The 13562-nt window shown below is 47.8% G+C and overlaps 1 protein-coding gene across 3 annotated transcripts in view; it reads right to left on the reverse strand.

Annotated features, from left to right (window-relative positions):
- Positions 1 to 13562, reverse strand: part of LOC126525279 (uncharacterized) — an 88145-nt gene that overhangs the window by 16991 nt on the left and 57592 nt on the right. For 2 of the 3 annotated variants that reach the window (XM_072286762.1, XM_072286760.1), the window contains one exon: positions 7918 to 7950. The exons of the other annotated variant lie outside the window; for it this stretch is intronic. In XM_072286762.1, the coding sequence (XP_072142863.1) occupies positions 7918 to 7950 (33 nt within the window). The remainder of the gene's footprint in view (positions 1 to 7917; positions 7951 to 13562) is intronic. 3 annotated transcript variants of the gene reach the window in all.

Genomic DNA, 13562 nt, shown 5'->3' on the forward strand with positions numbered 1-13562 from the left:
CGACCGCACATAAACAGGAGAAGATGTCGCAAGTCGCTGATGCCCCTAAAGTGTCTCGCAGGTTAATCGATCAAGCTGTGAGGGACGTTCGGATATGTACCTCTCGACAATGCAGCGACCCACGTTTATTCGACTTTCCTACATATTCAAATGCGGCAAAGCTCACTTGCCTTTGCTGTCCGTCGCGTTGTCTTCACCTGCGTAGAGGAACGAGTTTTGTACGTGAATGTCTGGTGCTGCTTCATGACAGCCTTAACCGAGAAGCTGACTATAGTAAGCTTCTTTGTCTTAAACAGGTTGTTGCTTTGAAGGGAAGGCGTTGCGATGGCGCCTGTGCGAGTGCACCGTGGCCAAGCACGGAATTTTGAACTCAGCTGGACACTGGTGCGTATAAGAACAACAACAAGAAAAAAGAAAGCGACAACAAAAGGATAATGGTTTGGATACGCACATACGTTAAACTGAAAAGGTGCAGGTAAGGACGGAAATATTTCGATGTCTTCGGTGCTAGCTGAACATTAACAACTCGATGCCATGGAGCGTAAATATATCTTTCTATAATTTGTTGTTATATTACTACCATCATATTGTTCTATTTTTCCCTAAAGTGCAATTAAGAGGGCTGCCAAGCAATCAGGACTAAGCTCAGAAGGAATATCCCAAGTATTCGCCTGGGGCGTAATTGCGAAAATAGCTCAACAAATGTATTCAATACGGAAAGCAGCGGCACATGCAATGTCAGCTTAGATTTAAGTGCCAATGGCAACAGTAAAAAGTAAAATATTGGTCAAATAATTGCAAAACTTGTTCCTGGTGATCATAATGAGGTGCTGCGTGCAATCGCTCCGTTGACATTATTTTTCATTATGGCGCGGACAGAACTGCACATTTGGAAGCACAAATGAAGCCACCATGACACGATGTTACGTATGCAGAGGAAGCTGGAAGTGCGGCAAGGCGGCCTAGCCACTGTTGACGTTGGCACATTTGTAATTATGCCGGTAGCACATACCTTGAAACGGTGCCACGGAAAGCGAGCAATGCTAGAGGTCGCTGTACCTTTCTTTGTTTTATTTCTATGCTTCCCCTATATATCACCGCATCGAATCTAATAGATATCGGCTCTTTGGAGCATATTAGATGTGGCGTCTAAAGTGTGATGTTCTTTCACAGAATAAGAACTAACGTTTATTTTTTTCTGTAAGTGGAAAAGAATCAGTGTTTGTGCGGCGACAACTTTCTGTGGTAGCGCACTCAAAGATGGGTAAACTTCTGTGCATGTGTTACTACGTCAAGTAGTCGCAACGTGTTGCTGGTGGTATAGGTTATGGTTTGCCAGCGTGTTCAGCACTACAGCATTTTTGTAAGTGATCTTTTTTTTATATATATATGAGCCCGTTTAATGTATCTATACTGTCTGTGAAAGAGTGCCAAGGTAAATCTGATACGGTAATCCCTGATCAAAAGCGAATGTAAGTATTGACATAATTTATGAATGGTCCGCTGAAAGAACAAATAACTCTAATAGGGTATACTGAAAATGTGAAGTGCGATTCCGTCGAGTCGCAGAGAAGCGGCGTCCACCATTGTGTGAAAACACGGCAAAATAGAACCGTTCCCTCGACAGCATTTCCACGCACACAGCTCTTGCTTTCAGCCACGCTCTGCAGTGTCCTTCCACTGCTATTCGATGCTGTATGCGAAGGACGGGCTTCGTGCAAAACCCAGCCACGTGCTGTACGGTGTAGCTGTACGTAAACAAAGAAAGTCTACGAATAAAATATAATCCGGATGCAATACAGTTGCCAAGCAGATGTTTTCCATGTCGTTTCCCCGAGTCTATTTGTTTACTGCGACGTGCCTAAGCCTCCCCCCCCCCCCCCCCCCCCTCCTAGCCCCACCGCCACCTATAAAAAAATAACCTTTCTTTCCCTACATCGGGTTTATTGAACACTCAATGGCAACGCTTGCTTCCGTGCGAATAATTGTTTGGGAGCGCGAACGCCTGTTTCGCTTATACGAGCGCAACTATTTTTGATAAATCTTTATGTGAAGGCCCCATTTTATATACGACTAACTTAGATATTTCAAAGCGTTTACACATTAACGGCTTAAAAATAACTTTGCAAGGTGAATAAAAGCACCTCATGAATAGTTGCGGAAGACATTTCGCTATAAATATTTTCCAAGTGGAAGCAGTAATAAAGAAAACTTCTGACAACACAGCGTGATGTTCATGAAATGCTATTTTGATTCATCCTAAAAAGATAATCTGGAAATAAAGAAGCTTGACACGTTATGTAAGCGTGCAGGTGGAGCATTTATTAATGCAGTTTATTCACTGAAACGTCTAAACAGGTAAAGAAGGTCGATCAAAGCCGAACATATGCCGTACCAACAAGCCCCTATAGCTATTACCATCGATTAATGCAGGTTTTACCATACCAGAACAAAAACAAAAAAAAATCGGAAGAGCGGGTACGGTAGCGGGTGCACATCGCTCTAGCATACATGCTCAGGGCAGTTCGATAACGACATATGGAAAAGACAAGGCCTTGCAGCACGATCTATCCTGTAGTTTTGTTGTAGCGCACGCTGAACGACAAGGACAGCAGAAAGGCACGTGTGACACACACAGCGCTGTGTGTGTCAAACGTGGTTTTCTGTTGTCCTTGTCGTTCAGGTTGCGCTACAACAAAATAAGATATGGCGTACCAACAAGCACCTATCCTCTAGCTCCAGCTGCTTTACCACGCAGCGCGCTGATGAATCGCATGTACGTTTGTTTTCCGTACCTCCATTTGGTAATCAAATGCTGTGTTTTTCTTTTTTCGTTTTCGGCTCCAGTAGTTAGATGACAGGTTACATAGTGTAACAGCGCCTTTGCAGGGTTTCTCATGTTATTGCGGCGTTTGCGAAGACAGAGCGTCTCTAAACAGCGAAGTTCTCCGCACTTACCAACGCCTGCTGCACAAAAGCAGTGCGATATATAATTAAGCAGAGTACTATACACGAGTGGAAGAGAACATGCGCAACGCTCTGTGGTGTGAAAAGTTGACGCTTGCGGAAGCGAACGCGGCACGAAACAGTGCACGGAACAAGTTGACTCCTCACCGTCAACTTGCGAATCACGTTTGCCATCCGCTTTCACAGGACGTGCATGTGCGACTTGACTCACACAATTTCGGTTACCAGGCTCGAAGCGAGAAAACCCAAAGCGAACGGAGCAATGGTACTGATCATGCGTGTGCGGTGCTTCATCAGTTTTGACCAACGGCACTAGCACCGGTGCTTCGATTTTTCACATGGCGTGCGTTTGCTTGCAGATCCAACGAATCCGGGGTGCCGTAATGCAATGCAATGTTGTTTTAGAGGCGGCAGTAAAAAATGCGAGTGCATATGAGCAACTGCTTAAAGTACGCAGCTCAGGTTCGAAGCGCACGTCGCCACGAAAACACACTCGGCAAAGGTTCGCGTTCAAAGCCGTGCTCCCCTTGAAAATGCCGTCTGCGTGGACATCCAACGATGGAAAAAAACAAAAAAAAAACAAGCGAGCATGGCTTCATTAATACGTGGGGGCACAGCGAAGTTGCTAGACAATGCAGATCCGCAAAAAATGCATGCGCTCAGCAACTACGCATAAGATGGCTGAGGCCGCCAGTGTTTCCAGGTTACTATGCATTTTAAGTATCCTCTAATGCTTTGGGAACTCTTCTCCAAAACACACTACTTGAGTATCCTCTGCTTTTATGCTTTGCTGGGCACTACTCAACCACACATGTAACCGGGCAGGATGCTCTAAAATAATGCTCTATGGCAAGCAATGCAGCATTTGTATTGCGCAGTAGCGTAGGAACCAGTTTTGCACAGCAGCTGGACTCGCTGAAGACGGCTAGACCGCCGGTGTCGATGTGTCCATCGCGACCAGTGACGCACTTGCAGTGGTGGAATCAGCTGCATACAACTGAACCCCTGTCTCCGCAATAGTATGCAGGCAACGAAACATTCCGCAGCACACCAATGTCTTCCTTTTCTCCTGATAGATGAATTCAGCTTAGCTTACGAACAGTCGCTGCTACTTGCGGAAACCCTGCGATGCCATCTTTGTTTAGAGCAGCACGAAAGCCAGCCATGGACATTTAGAAGCCCGAAAAAAAAAACAGCGAGAAAATAAAATAATTTGATCAGGAAGTTTTTCTATGTATTATAAAAAGGCTTAAAAAAAGAAAACCATTTCTACAGTATTGTTTTCCACTGTGTGATCTACAGATGAATACATTCGCGGACCGCGTGCGTGCGTAGTAAAAAAACCTTTCCCCTACCGGAAAATAGGGGTAAGCATGGCTTGTCCTGCGCGCACCTAACCTTCGTCACGGCTTACTAACGCACAGGCAACTGTGCCGGATTGTTTCGGCCTGCCGCTTCCTCCGATCGGGATCATCATCTCGTTGCTGTTGGATTGCCTGGGCTCGGGCGGCTCTAACGGCTGGATCGGCGCGCCGACGGCGAGCCCTTTCATGGGCGAGTTATCGCCGCCGCTCATCGAAGGCTGGCGTTCCTCGGGGGAACGTACAACGCGTGGCCGTCCCAACCGCTGTCCGAACTGAACGGAAACGACGCCGGCGCAGCGCGCGCAAAGCCCTTTCCTACCCTTCTCCTCCCCGGATGAAGCGAAATGGCTCTGATCGGTTGCGCGCGTGGTGTGAGCGCGTGCCTACGCAGCTGGAATTCTTGCTAATGGCTGACGCTCATGCGCCGGCGAAGCTGTCAACTCATCAAGGCACCCTTTCCGGCAGATGCTATGCTCTGGGAGTAACTGCTTTTTTGTTTTTTCGTGACCACGACAAAGGCGCTTGTGAGCCAATACAAGCTTCGCTTGAAAAATGTGCTTCGGCTCCGTACCTTTCGCTGTACCCTGGAACAGAAACTTGTAGGGTATAGTTCGGAGAATCTCTACTGAAAAATCCGCGTATGCCCTATCACTCTCTTATCTAATAGTATTATATGGCATATGGGAAGAATGCGCTTTTACATTGCATCCCGTAAGTTTCATATCAGATATGGGAGTTATGGGGCATATGTTTTTTTTTTTTTTTTCTATAGACATGGCCGATGAACAAGAGCACTTGTTTCAGAACCAACGCTTGTCAGTAGATGCCAATGTAATTTAAAGGTGTAACTAAGCTACCGCCGTCTAGTAAAGAGAGGCCCTAAAGATGGCTCGACTTATTGAACGGTAACGGACGCATGCATGTGGCAGCGCCTGTGTCAATGTTTGCTTTAGCCAGGTGTATTCGACAAAGCTCTGTCCAAGGTCTTTCGCACTGCGAAAGCACAAGCGTTCATACGCCCTGGCATTCCGGTGCCCACACAGGTCAGGAGCTCGACCCATGCACCTAAAGTAGAGCGGTGAATTTGCTGATGCATAATTTCAGCATGTGGCACTGAAAACTGTTTCCCATTCTTGCTAGGCAACGCGCTATGGCGCTCTTTTTACTCTAAGTAACACGCGCTGCGTGACCCTATGTAACGTACACCTTCCAGAAGCGTTTGAATTTAAAGTGGACGGAAGCATCAACCGGTCAACAGTCGAGATAACAAGGAGACATTTAGATTATTGGTAGAAAAAAGTAAGTAGCAGATTCACACAACCCGATCCGTTACAGGCATAAGTAACGGTACAAGGTACACTGATAAGTTTTGAGGAAGAGAGCAAAGATTAAGGACGTATACACAAAAAAGCTAGAATCAAAAGCATCTACAGCAAACCTGATTAACTAAAGCAGGCAAGGTGAGTATTTGCCGCCCCCCCGTTTCAAATTGGATGCCAATAAATGGTAATTATCATCATCAGTTTTCCCGCGAAGTTTAAGCTCTGGTTGACTACAGGAGCCATCCATCACCTGCTGCCTTAACTGCTGAAAATTTGTCCTACTAAAAGAAGAATTTCTAAGTTGAATTCGCTGAATAGTGTCATGGGAGTCGTTTCGGGTACAGTTCGATAGAACTGTAGGTTTCGTTAAGGCAAATGGCGGACGTTGTTTTGAGCTATCAGGGAGATACATTTGACGAGAACGCACCGAGTTGCGTGAAAACTCCACCGTGCGCCATCGCGATCCTAAAACGACTACATGTCTTTAGGCGAAAAAGTATGAAATAAATGACAAAGAGCGAGCGTGCTTTAAATTCGCAGCATGAATGCGGGCTGTTGTGCAAACGCGCAGCAGGGCCTCTACTGTTTTTTGAACGTCTGCGCTCAACGCAGATGCATGCGCATATTCTTTCTATGTAACCTGGCTGGATTCACAAAATGAAGCTATGAAAAAAAGACGTTCCAGAGACTGGAAACTGACAGGTTGCAGCCGTTGGTTGGCAATGTTGCGTCGTGTAACCGATCCCGTTTCGCTTTACACATTTCCAGACACAATAATGTACCAGCAAAATATAAACACAGGAAATGAAAGGTTTTGTGGCAAGTGAATGATAGAACTGTTGTATTTTTGTATACAATCTGAAAAAAAAGAAAGAAAAGAAAGTGCCGGTCACTGTTTCAAAACCTACTGTTCATTTTTTCTTTCATGCCATTAGGCTCATATGTTCAGACTTCACTGACATTTTGGTGTCAGTGACATAAGACATGACATAAGAGGTGTCATGCATTAAAAGGTTCTTTTCAATTATTCAGTTCTGGGGAAGCTAGCAAGGCGCAGGAAGGTTCAGGAAACGCGAAATTGTGATCCCTGCGACTCTATAGCACGCAGCTACCAAGAAAAAGCATACGGGTTTCCTTTGTAACTTCGCGCTTATACGTGGATGACACTATTCTGTTTCAATTACGATACTATACAGTATAGCCCCATTCACGGGTGCCTTGCCGTGCCTTACAGGTTGCGTTTTAATTTGAGGATGAACCTAGTCCAATTCCAGGGTCAATACATTGTAGTCACAGGACATACGGGCCGTATGCATGGCGTCAGCATATACATGGTATTGGGGCGCGCTTTCGCAACAATGCTTATATAGATAGGCGAATTAGATAGATGTGGCGGGCACAGTGTTGGTCTTTCCCAAATATATATGAATATATAATCACATGATATTATTAGCTTTTACTGTTTTTGCGCAGCAGGCTTCTCGCCACCGAACGTTAGGCGGGCAACAGTTCTCTTCGCTGTAACAGAGGCTCATGTGACGGGTTCTGTCCGATAGACACGGACACTTTGCGTCCCACGTCCAAACCAGTCAATGAAACACGTACGAGACACTTCTTGTGCCTAATATATTCCTGCTTTGCCCTACAACAATATTCCACGCCATCTATGCGTTCTGCCCGCGTGATGAGCTATTGCCTATTGGTTTCAAATGTAGAAATATTAGACTAGACTGGCCATATTTACACATAGAGCTTAATTCTCATGCAAATGAAGTTCCTGCTTTGCACAGTAGAAATCATCCGAGCATAATATCAGTCTGCACACCCCAAACAACCCAAACGCTTTTACGAGCATACTTCACTGCGGAAGGACAGGCAATAATTTTGGTCAGAAATGCGACAGGGCGATGTAATTCATGTAGCCAGGTTTGATTATAGCCACGAATTACAAGCAACCTTTTAATCATAATAATGATCCCTTCGGACTATTTGTAGAAAAAGCATGGCAACACGCTAGGACCGCCCTCGTGAAAACTGCGAGCAAGTTTGTAACATATTTTATTTGATGTCTATTACACGTTGAAGGATAGACCCCGCATGTATCAAATGACAACAGGAAAATTTTGCGGCGTCTATATGAGTCATCTAGATGTAAAAGCAGAGGATTCGCAAAAACTTTAATTGTTCCAGCCACCCTCTGGCGGTTGGAGCTTCACAAGTAATAGTTCAGAGAGTACCTAGTTTAATGCAAACGAACCGCTTACCTTCGTCGGCATCGACTTCAAGAGCGCGTCTCACTGAAAATGAAGATAAGCACAAGTTGCACGAAAATCATCCTGATAAAGCTTGAGCAGATTCCTAGCCGTCAAGCCTGCCGCTGCAATAGCTTCACAATTGTGAGACGGCCAGACGTCCCGAATAACAAGTTGGTGGCAGGCAGGCTCGGTGCTTTGGAGCACTTTTAAATCTAATGAAAAGCATGACATCACGCTCGAAGGCAAGGATCATCAGTGGAGATTGAGGGCGATGCTTTGCAATATTCTCTCTCTTCGCAGGTAAGGTTTGATGAAGCAGCCGACTAAATGTCCTTTTTTTTATCATTTCAAAAAAGACAAATTGTGCCAAAAAGTTGCCCTTGGCATGAATGTGTTCTCTCCACATTTTACTCTACAGAATAGGAGAAAACAACAACGTCAAACGTGATGTAGTTATCGTTGTAGCAACAGTAGCAATGACCGTTAATTCTCTGCGCCCCGGTATTTGGTCTGTGATTTAGGATTCGCCACGCTTGTGAAGACGGGGACGACGTGCAGAAGCCCGGAAACAATGCCAAGAAAGTTTTACAAAGAAAGATTTTTTATTGCAATAGCGATTATATGGACACTCCAGGCGCATTTCTGCCGTCGGCGTCGCTATGAGGTTCCCTATGAGTGAAAGCGTAGGGTGAGTCTATTTCCAACGCCAGTTTCGGTGATGCTTCGACGTCGGCGGGTAGATTGCCTCGGTGGTTCGTTAACTGCATTAAAGCTTCTTTCTGGGCGAGTTGGTGCATACTTGACATGAAAACTGTTTACAGCGCAAACACATGCAACCACAAAGTATAAGGGACAGGACACAAGCGCTTATACTTTGTGGTTGCATGTGTTTGCGCCCTTATACACAAGCCCTTATACTTTGTGGTTGCATGTGTTTGCGCTGTAAACAGTTTTCATGTCAAGTTCTTTAACTGATTGAGGTGCCGTTTCCAGGGGAGTGTTCCCCACTTCACAAGCCATGATAGGCGATCCAAAAGTTTCACGAGAATACACAGGCGCTCGTCAGGGCCCTTTACGAATTGTTTCACCAAGACTAGTTCTGGCTGGAACCTTCTGTGCTTGGGCAGCTGTTTGTTTTTGTCAGCTGTTTTACATTTGTCGGCAAGAGGAGATCAATGAGCATCTACAGCTCGCGACCTGACTTAGCTCTAGCTGGTGTAACTCCAGTTGTTTCGGCAGGCCGTAATATGTTTCCGAAGTAAGAATCGCCTAACTCGTAGGTTCAGAAATCCTGATCACTCTCGGGTTAATGCTTTCTTCAGTTTACCAGCAAATCTTTCCGCGTGGCTGCTTGTTGCGGGCTGATAAGGCACACAGGTGAGGGCTCTGATTCCGTTGTTCTTATAGAGTTATTGAATTTACGCAGAAATAAATGCTCTCTCGTTAACTGGCATTACCTAGCGAGGTATGCCAAATGTCGCAAAAAGTGATCGCAGCTCACAAATGATGCTGTTAGGGTCTGTTTCTTTACATAGTGAGATCAAAAGTCGTTGTGCTGACATGTAGTTGCTGGTAGGCTTGTGCCGTGTTCAAAGCCAATTAATACTCTGCCCCCTGGCAGGATGTTGAACACATCCTAAGTTGTGGGCAGAACGTAGGAAGCATTTTTGTACTTTCCTTCACATTGCTGCGCTAGTCACAGCAGGCACGCCGACCTTTGTCGTTCTTGCGTCCCCACACGAGCTGAGTAATCTAATCGGAGTGCTGAGTTCTCTCCCAAATCCCATACTCTGCAAACTTCTCGATCAGGGCTTCCACCGCACAGCGCAGTTCAATAGGACAGGGCGTGCGTTCAAGGGCTTGAACTTCGCTATTTCGGCTAGTTACAGCTGCACTCGCGCCAAGGTGTGTTCTGCGATGTCTTCATGGAACACAAAACGATATTTTTAAAGCATCTGTGTCAGGTTGACACTACCGGTCGTACGATGAGTGACAGTCACTCTCTTTCCAGAACTTAACCTGCTGCGTCCCAGTAGATTGCGATGAGGTCATTGGACTACAAGCGAATGCAACTTGCTTGACTTTACTTGTGGCACCCACTCACCGTGGCAGATCCGAGTACTCTAAGCAATTGTTCAGACTATGTGGGAAGATGAACGCCTTACGTTTCAAGCTGAGGCGGGTTTGTTAGCCTGGTAGCACAATATATGTCATATGGCTGGCCATGCTGCAAGCAGCATCTGAGCCGACCTCGAAAGTCATTGCTCTGCCATTCACACGGACTGACAATGTAATCTTCGGTGCAGTCAACTCGCCTGTTACAGCGTTCAGGTTGTTGTAATCGCACCGCTGGCACGAGTTGTTGTAATCTCGGAGCTGACGCCCGTTGTTGCAAATGGGTCGCAAGCCCCAAGGGTAGCGTTGGCCTGGCGGCCTGGGGCACAACTGGAAGCATCCGAAGGTCCCGGCAAAGCATGAGTCGACTGGTAACAGAACAACTTGTTTATTCTAGCTTCGCAAAAGAGCGGGCGGTCAGGTCGACCGAAGTGGAGAGACGAGAGAGCACGTAACTCAACGGATGAACTCGGAGCCTCTCTCTTGGCGTCCGGGGGCAGCTGCTCTTATACTTTCGCAGTTGAGGGCAAGAAGGAAGGCCTCGTGACGAGGCCACGTGACGGCGGGCACGGACACGCTCAGAGACATGTTGAGACGAGTGTAGTGACGCATCCGCCAAGCGGGCGCCGGTCAGACGTCCTCGCTTCACACTTGGGGAGCTCCCCTCCCCGGCTGCCGCGCTTTGACAAGCGTGGGCACCAACATGCACACACACACACACGCACACACGAAGACACGTGGCATTGAAACACGCCTGGACGCGCTTGGCGGGGAGGCGTTGCGGCGGCGTCGAACGGGCCAAAATGTCCGCAGCTTTGAACGAAGCCCCGGCGTCCGTTGCATCCGCGTCGGCTATACCGCGCGTCGAAGGCGAAACGTAACAGACCGCCCCGCCGGGGGAAGGAGATCCCGATGGTCAGGGGACTGCATCCGCTGTCCGGAGGGATGTCGCTCGATGATGCTCATAAGCGAAGTCGGTCGTCCCTCGGCGTTTCTTGAGCGCAGCGCCCCGAGAAGGCCTTGTTCTCACGTTCAGGTTCACACAGGACACTGCAAAGTGACTTCGGGAGAGTTGACAGTTTTGTTCTTCTTCCCGGCAAGCGTTAGAACTACGCCGAAACTCAACCGCTCAGTCAGCAAGCACGGCACAACCCTCACTAAGCCCTGCCAGGCTCTTTCCCCTTTTATACTACTGCCCAGTTCCTTACAGTAGTTTAGCAGCACTCAGAACGCGTCCACAAATCGCAAAATTGCACTAGAAAGCACATCATCACTTTGAAACACTACACAAAAGCAATATGTTAAAAATCCTGCCTCAGGAAGAAAAACAACAGTAACAAACAATTTTGAGGCTGATTCCCACGTTAGGGGCTTCGACTTAAGCCATCGGCGTTACCGTTGAGACTCCCCTTTTTGTAACGCACCTCAAAGGAATATTGTTGCAAAGCGAGGCTCCAGCGCAGGAGGCGGCCATTTTTGGGAGAGATGGTCTGCAGCCATTGGAGAGGGCAGTGATCCGTCTCAATGATAAACCTCGAGCCGGCTAGGTAGCATGACAATTCCTGAACGGCCCACACGATACACGCACACTCTTTCTCGGTGGCGCTGTACGCCTGCTCACGACTGGTCAGCTTACGACTAGCATACAGGACGGGGTGTTCTACTTCTCCATATTCCCGTTGGCACAGTACAACGCCCATGCCTCGCTCACTAGTATCGCACTGAACAACGAACCCTTTTGTGTAGTCGGGCGATCGTAGCACAGGCTGGCTTGTTAGGGCGCTCTTTAGGGCGCTAAAAGCTCTTTCATTTGTCTCGTCCCATACGACTGTTTGGGGCTCTGTCTTTCTTAGAGCATCCGTCAGGGGAGCCGCGATATCAGAGTACCTGGGGATGTACCTCTGATAGTAGCCGGCGACACCTAAGAACGACCGAATATCGGTCTTCGTGCGCGGTTGCGGGAAGTCTCGCACAGCGGCCACCTTTATTTCAGAGGGGCGGCGACGACCCCGACCAATCACGTGACCGAGGTAGACAACCTCGGCCTGTGCTAACTGGCACTTGGGAGCCTTGACTGTCAAGCCCGCATCGCGCAGGCGGGTTAGCACTGCCCGCAAGTGGGCCATATGCTCAGGCCAGGATGCGGAGAATATCGCTACGTCGTCTAGATACGGTAAAGCGAATTCTTGCTGTCCCTGCAACACTTTATCCACGAGGCTTGAAAAGTAGTATGGCGCGTTCTTCAAACCAAAACTCAAAACTTTAGGACGGAATGTCCCCATTGGTGAAATGAACGCCGCATACCTACTAGCCTCTTCTGTAAGTGGAACCTGCCAATAACCCCTGACAAGATCTAGGGTGGAAATAAACTGAGCGCTACTCACTCTCTCAAGGCGCTCCTCGATGTTAAGGATCGGATAAATTTGATCCTTAGTGATGGAATTAAGCCTGCGGTAGTCGACGGAAGGACGAGGTTCCTTGCCCGGTACCTCAACTAAAATCAAAGGGGAGGTATAATCACACTCACCCGCCTCAATAACACCGAGCTGTAGCATTTTCTTTACCTCAGCCTCCATAATATCGCTCTGGCGGGGTGACACTCGGTACGCCTTGGATCGTACTCGCTCTGGGGAGGTAAGTTCTATGTCATGAGTAAGGACAGAAGTCCTACCAGGCCTCTCAGAGAACAGACCTTGAAACTCTTGTAAGAGCTGGTGTAGTTCGGTTTTCTGCTCAGGCGACAGCGATGCTTTACTGATTAAGTCACTAATGACTTGATCGGTGTCTTTCCTGTTCGTCACTGAGCCTAGTCCCGGAAGCTCGACCGGAAGCTCTTCGGGAACGTTTACCATCATGCACACCACTGCTTCCCGTTGTTTATAGGGTTTGAACAGATTACAGTGGTAAACTTGCTGTGCTTTCCGTTTTCCTGGCAGACTGACCACGTAGTTCACGTCCGACAGTTTTTGAACAATCCGTGCTGGGCCCTCCCACTGCACGTCGAGTTTGTTTTTTAGCGATGTGCGCAATATCATGACCTCATCGCCCACCTCAAAACGACGTGCCATGGCTGTCCGATCATAATAAACCTTGGCCCTCTGCTGGGCCTTTGCCATTGCTTCACCTGACAACTCCCGTGCCCTTCTTAAGCGTTCGAGGAGCCGAAGGACGTACTCCACCACGACTGGGTCGTCGCCCCTGCCTTCCCACGATTCTCGAAGCATGCGAAGCGGAGACCGCAGCGAGCGACCGTACACCAGCTCAGCTGGCGAAAACCCCGTAGCCGCATGCGGCGCGGTCCTTAATGCAAACATCACCCCAGGCAGACACAGCTCCCAGTCAGTTTGTTGTTCAAAACACAATGCTCTCAACACGCGCTTCATGACGGAGTGGAGCTTCTCAACGGAATTCGACTGTGGGTGGTACACTGAGCTGTGTAACAGCTTTACCCCGCACCTTTCGAGAAAGGCTGTCGTCAAAGCGCTCGTAAACACCGTGCCCTGATCTGACTGGATTTCCGCAAGAAAACCAACTCGCGC

The sequence above is a fragment of the Dermacentor andersoni genome, chromosome 3 (genome assembly GCF_023375885.2).
Source record: "Dermacentor andersoni chromosome 3, qqDerAnde1_hic_scaffold, whole genome shotgun sequence".
Classification (NCBI taxonomy): domain Eukaryota; kingdom Metazoa; phylum Arthropoda; class Arachnida; order Ixodida; family Ixodidae; genus Dermacentor; species Dermacentor andersoni.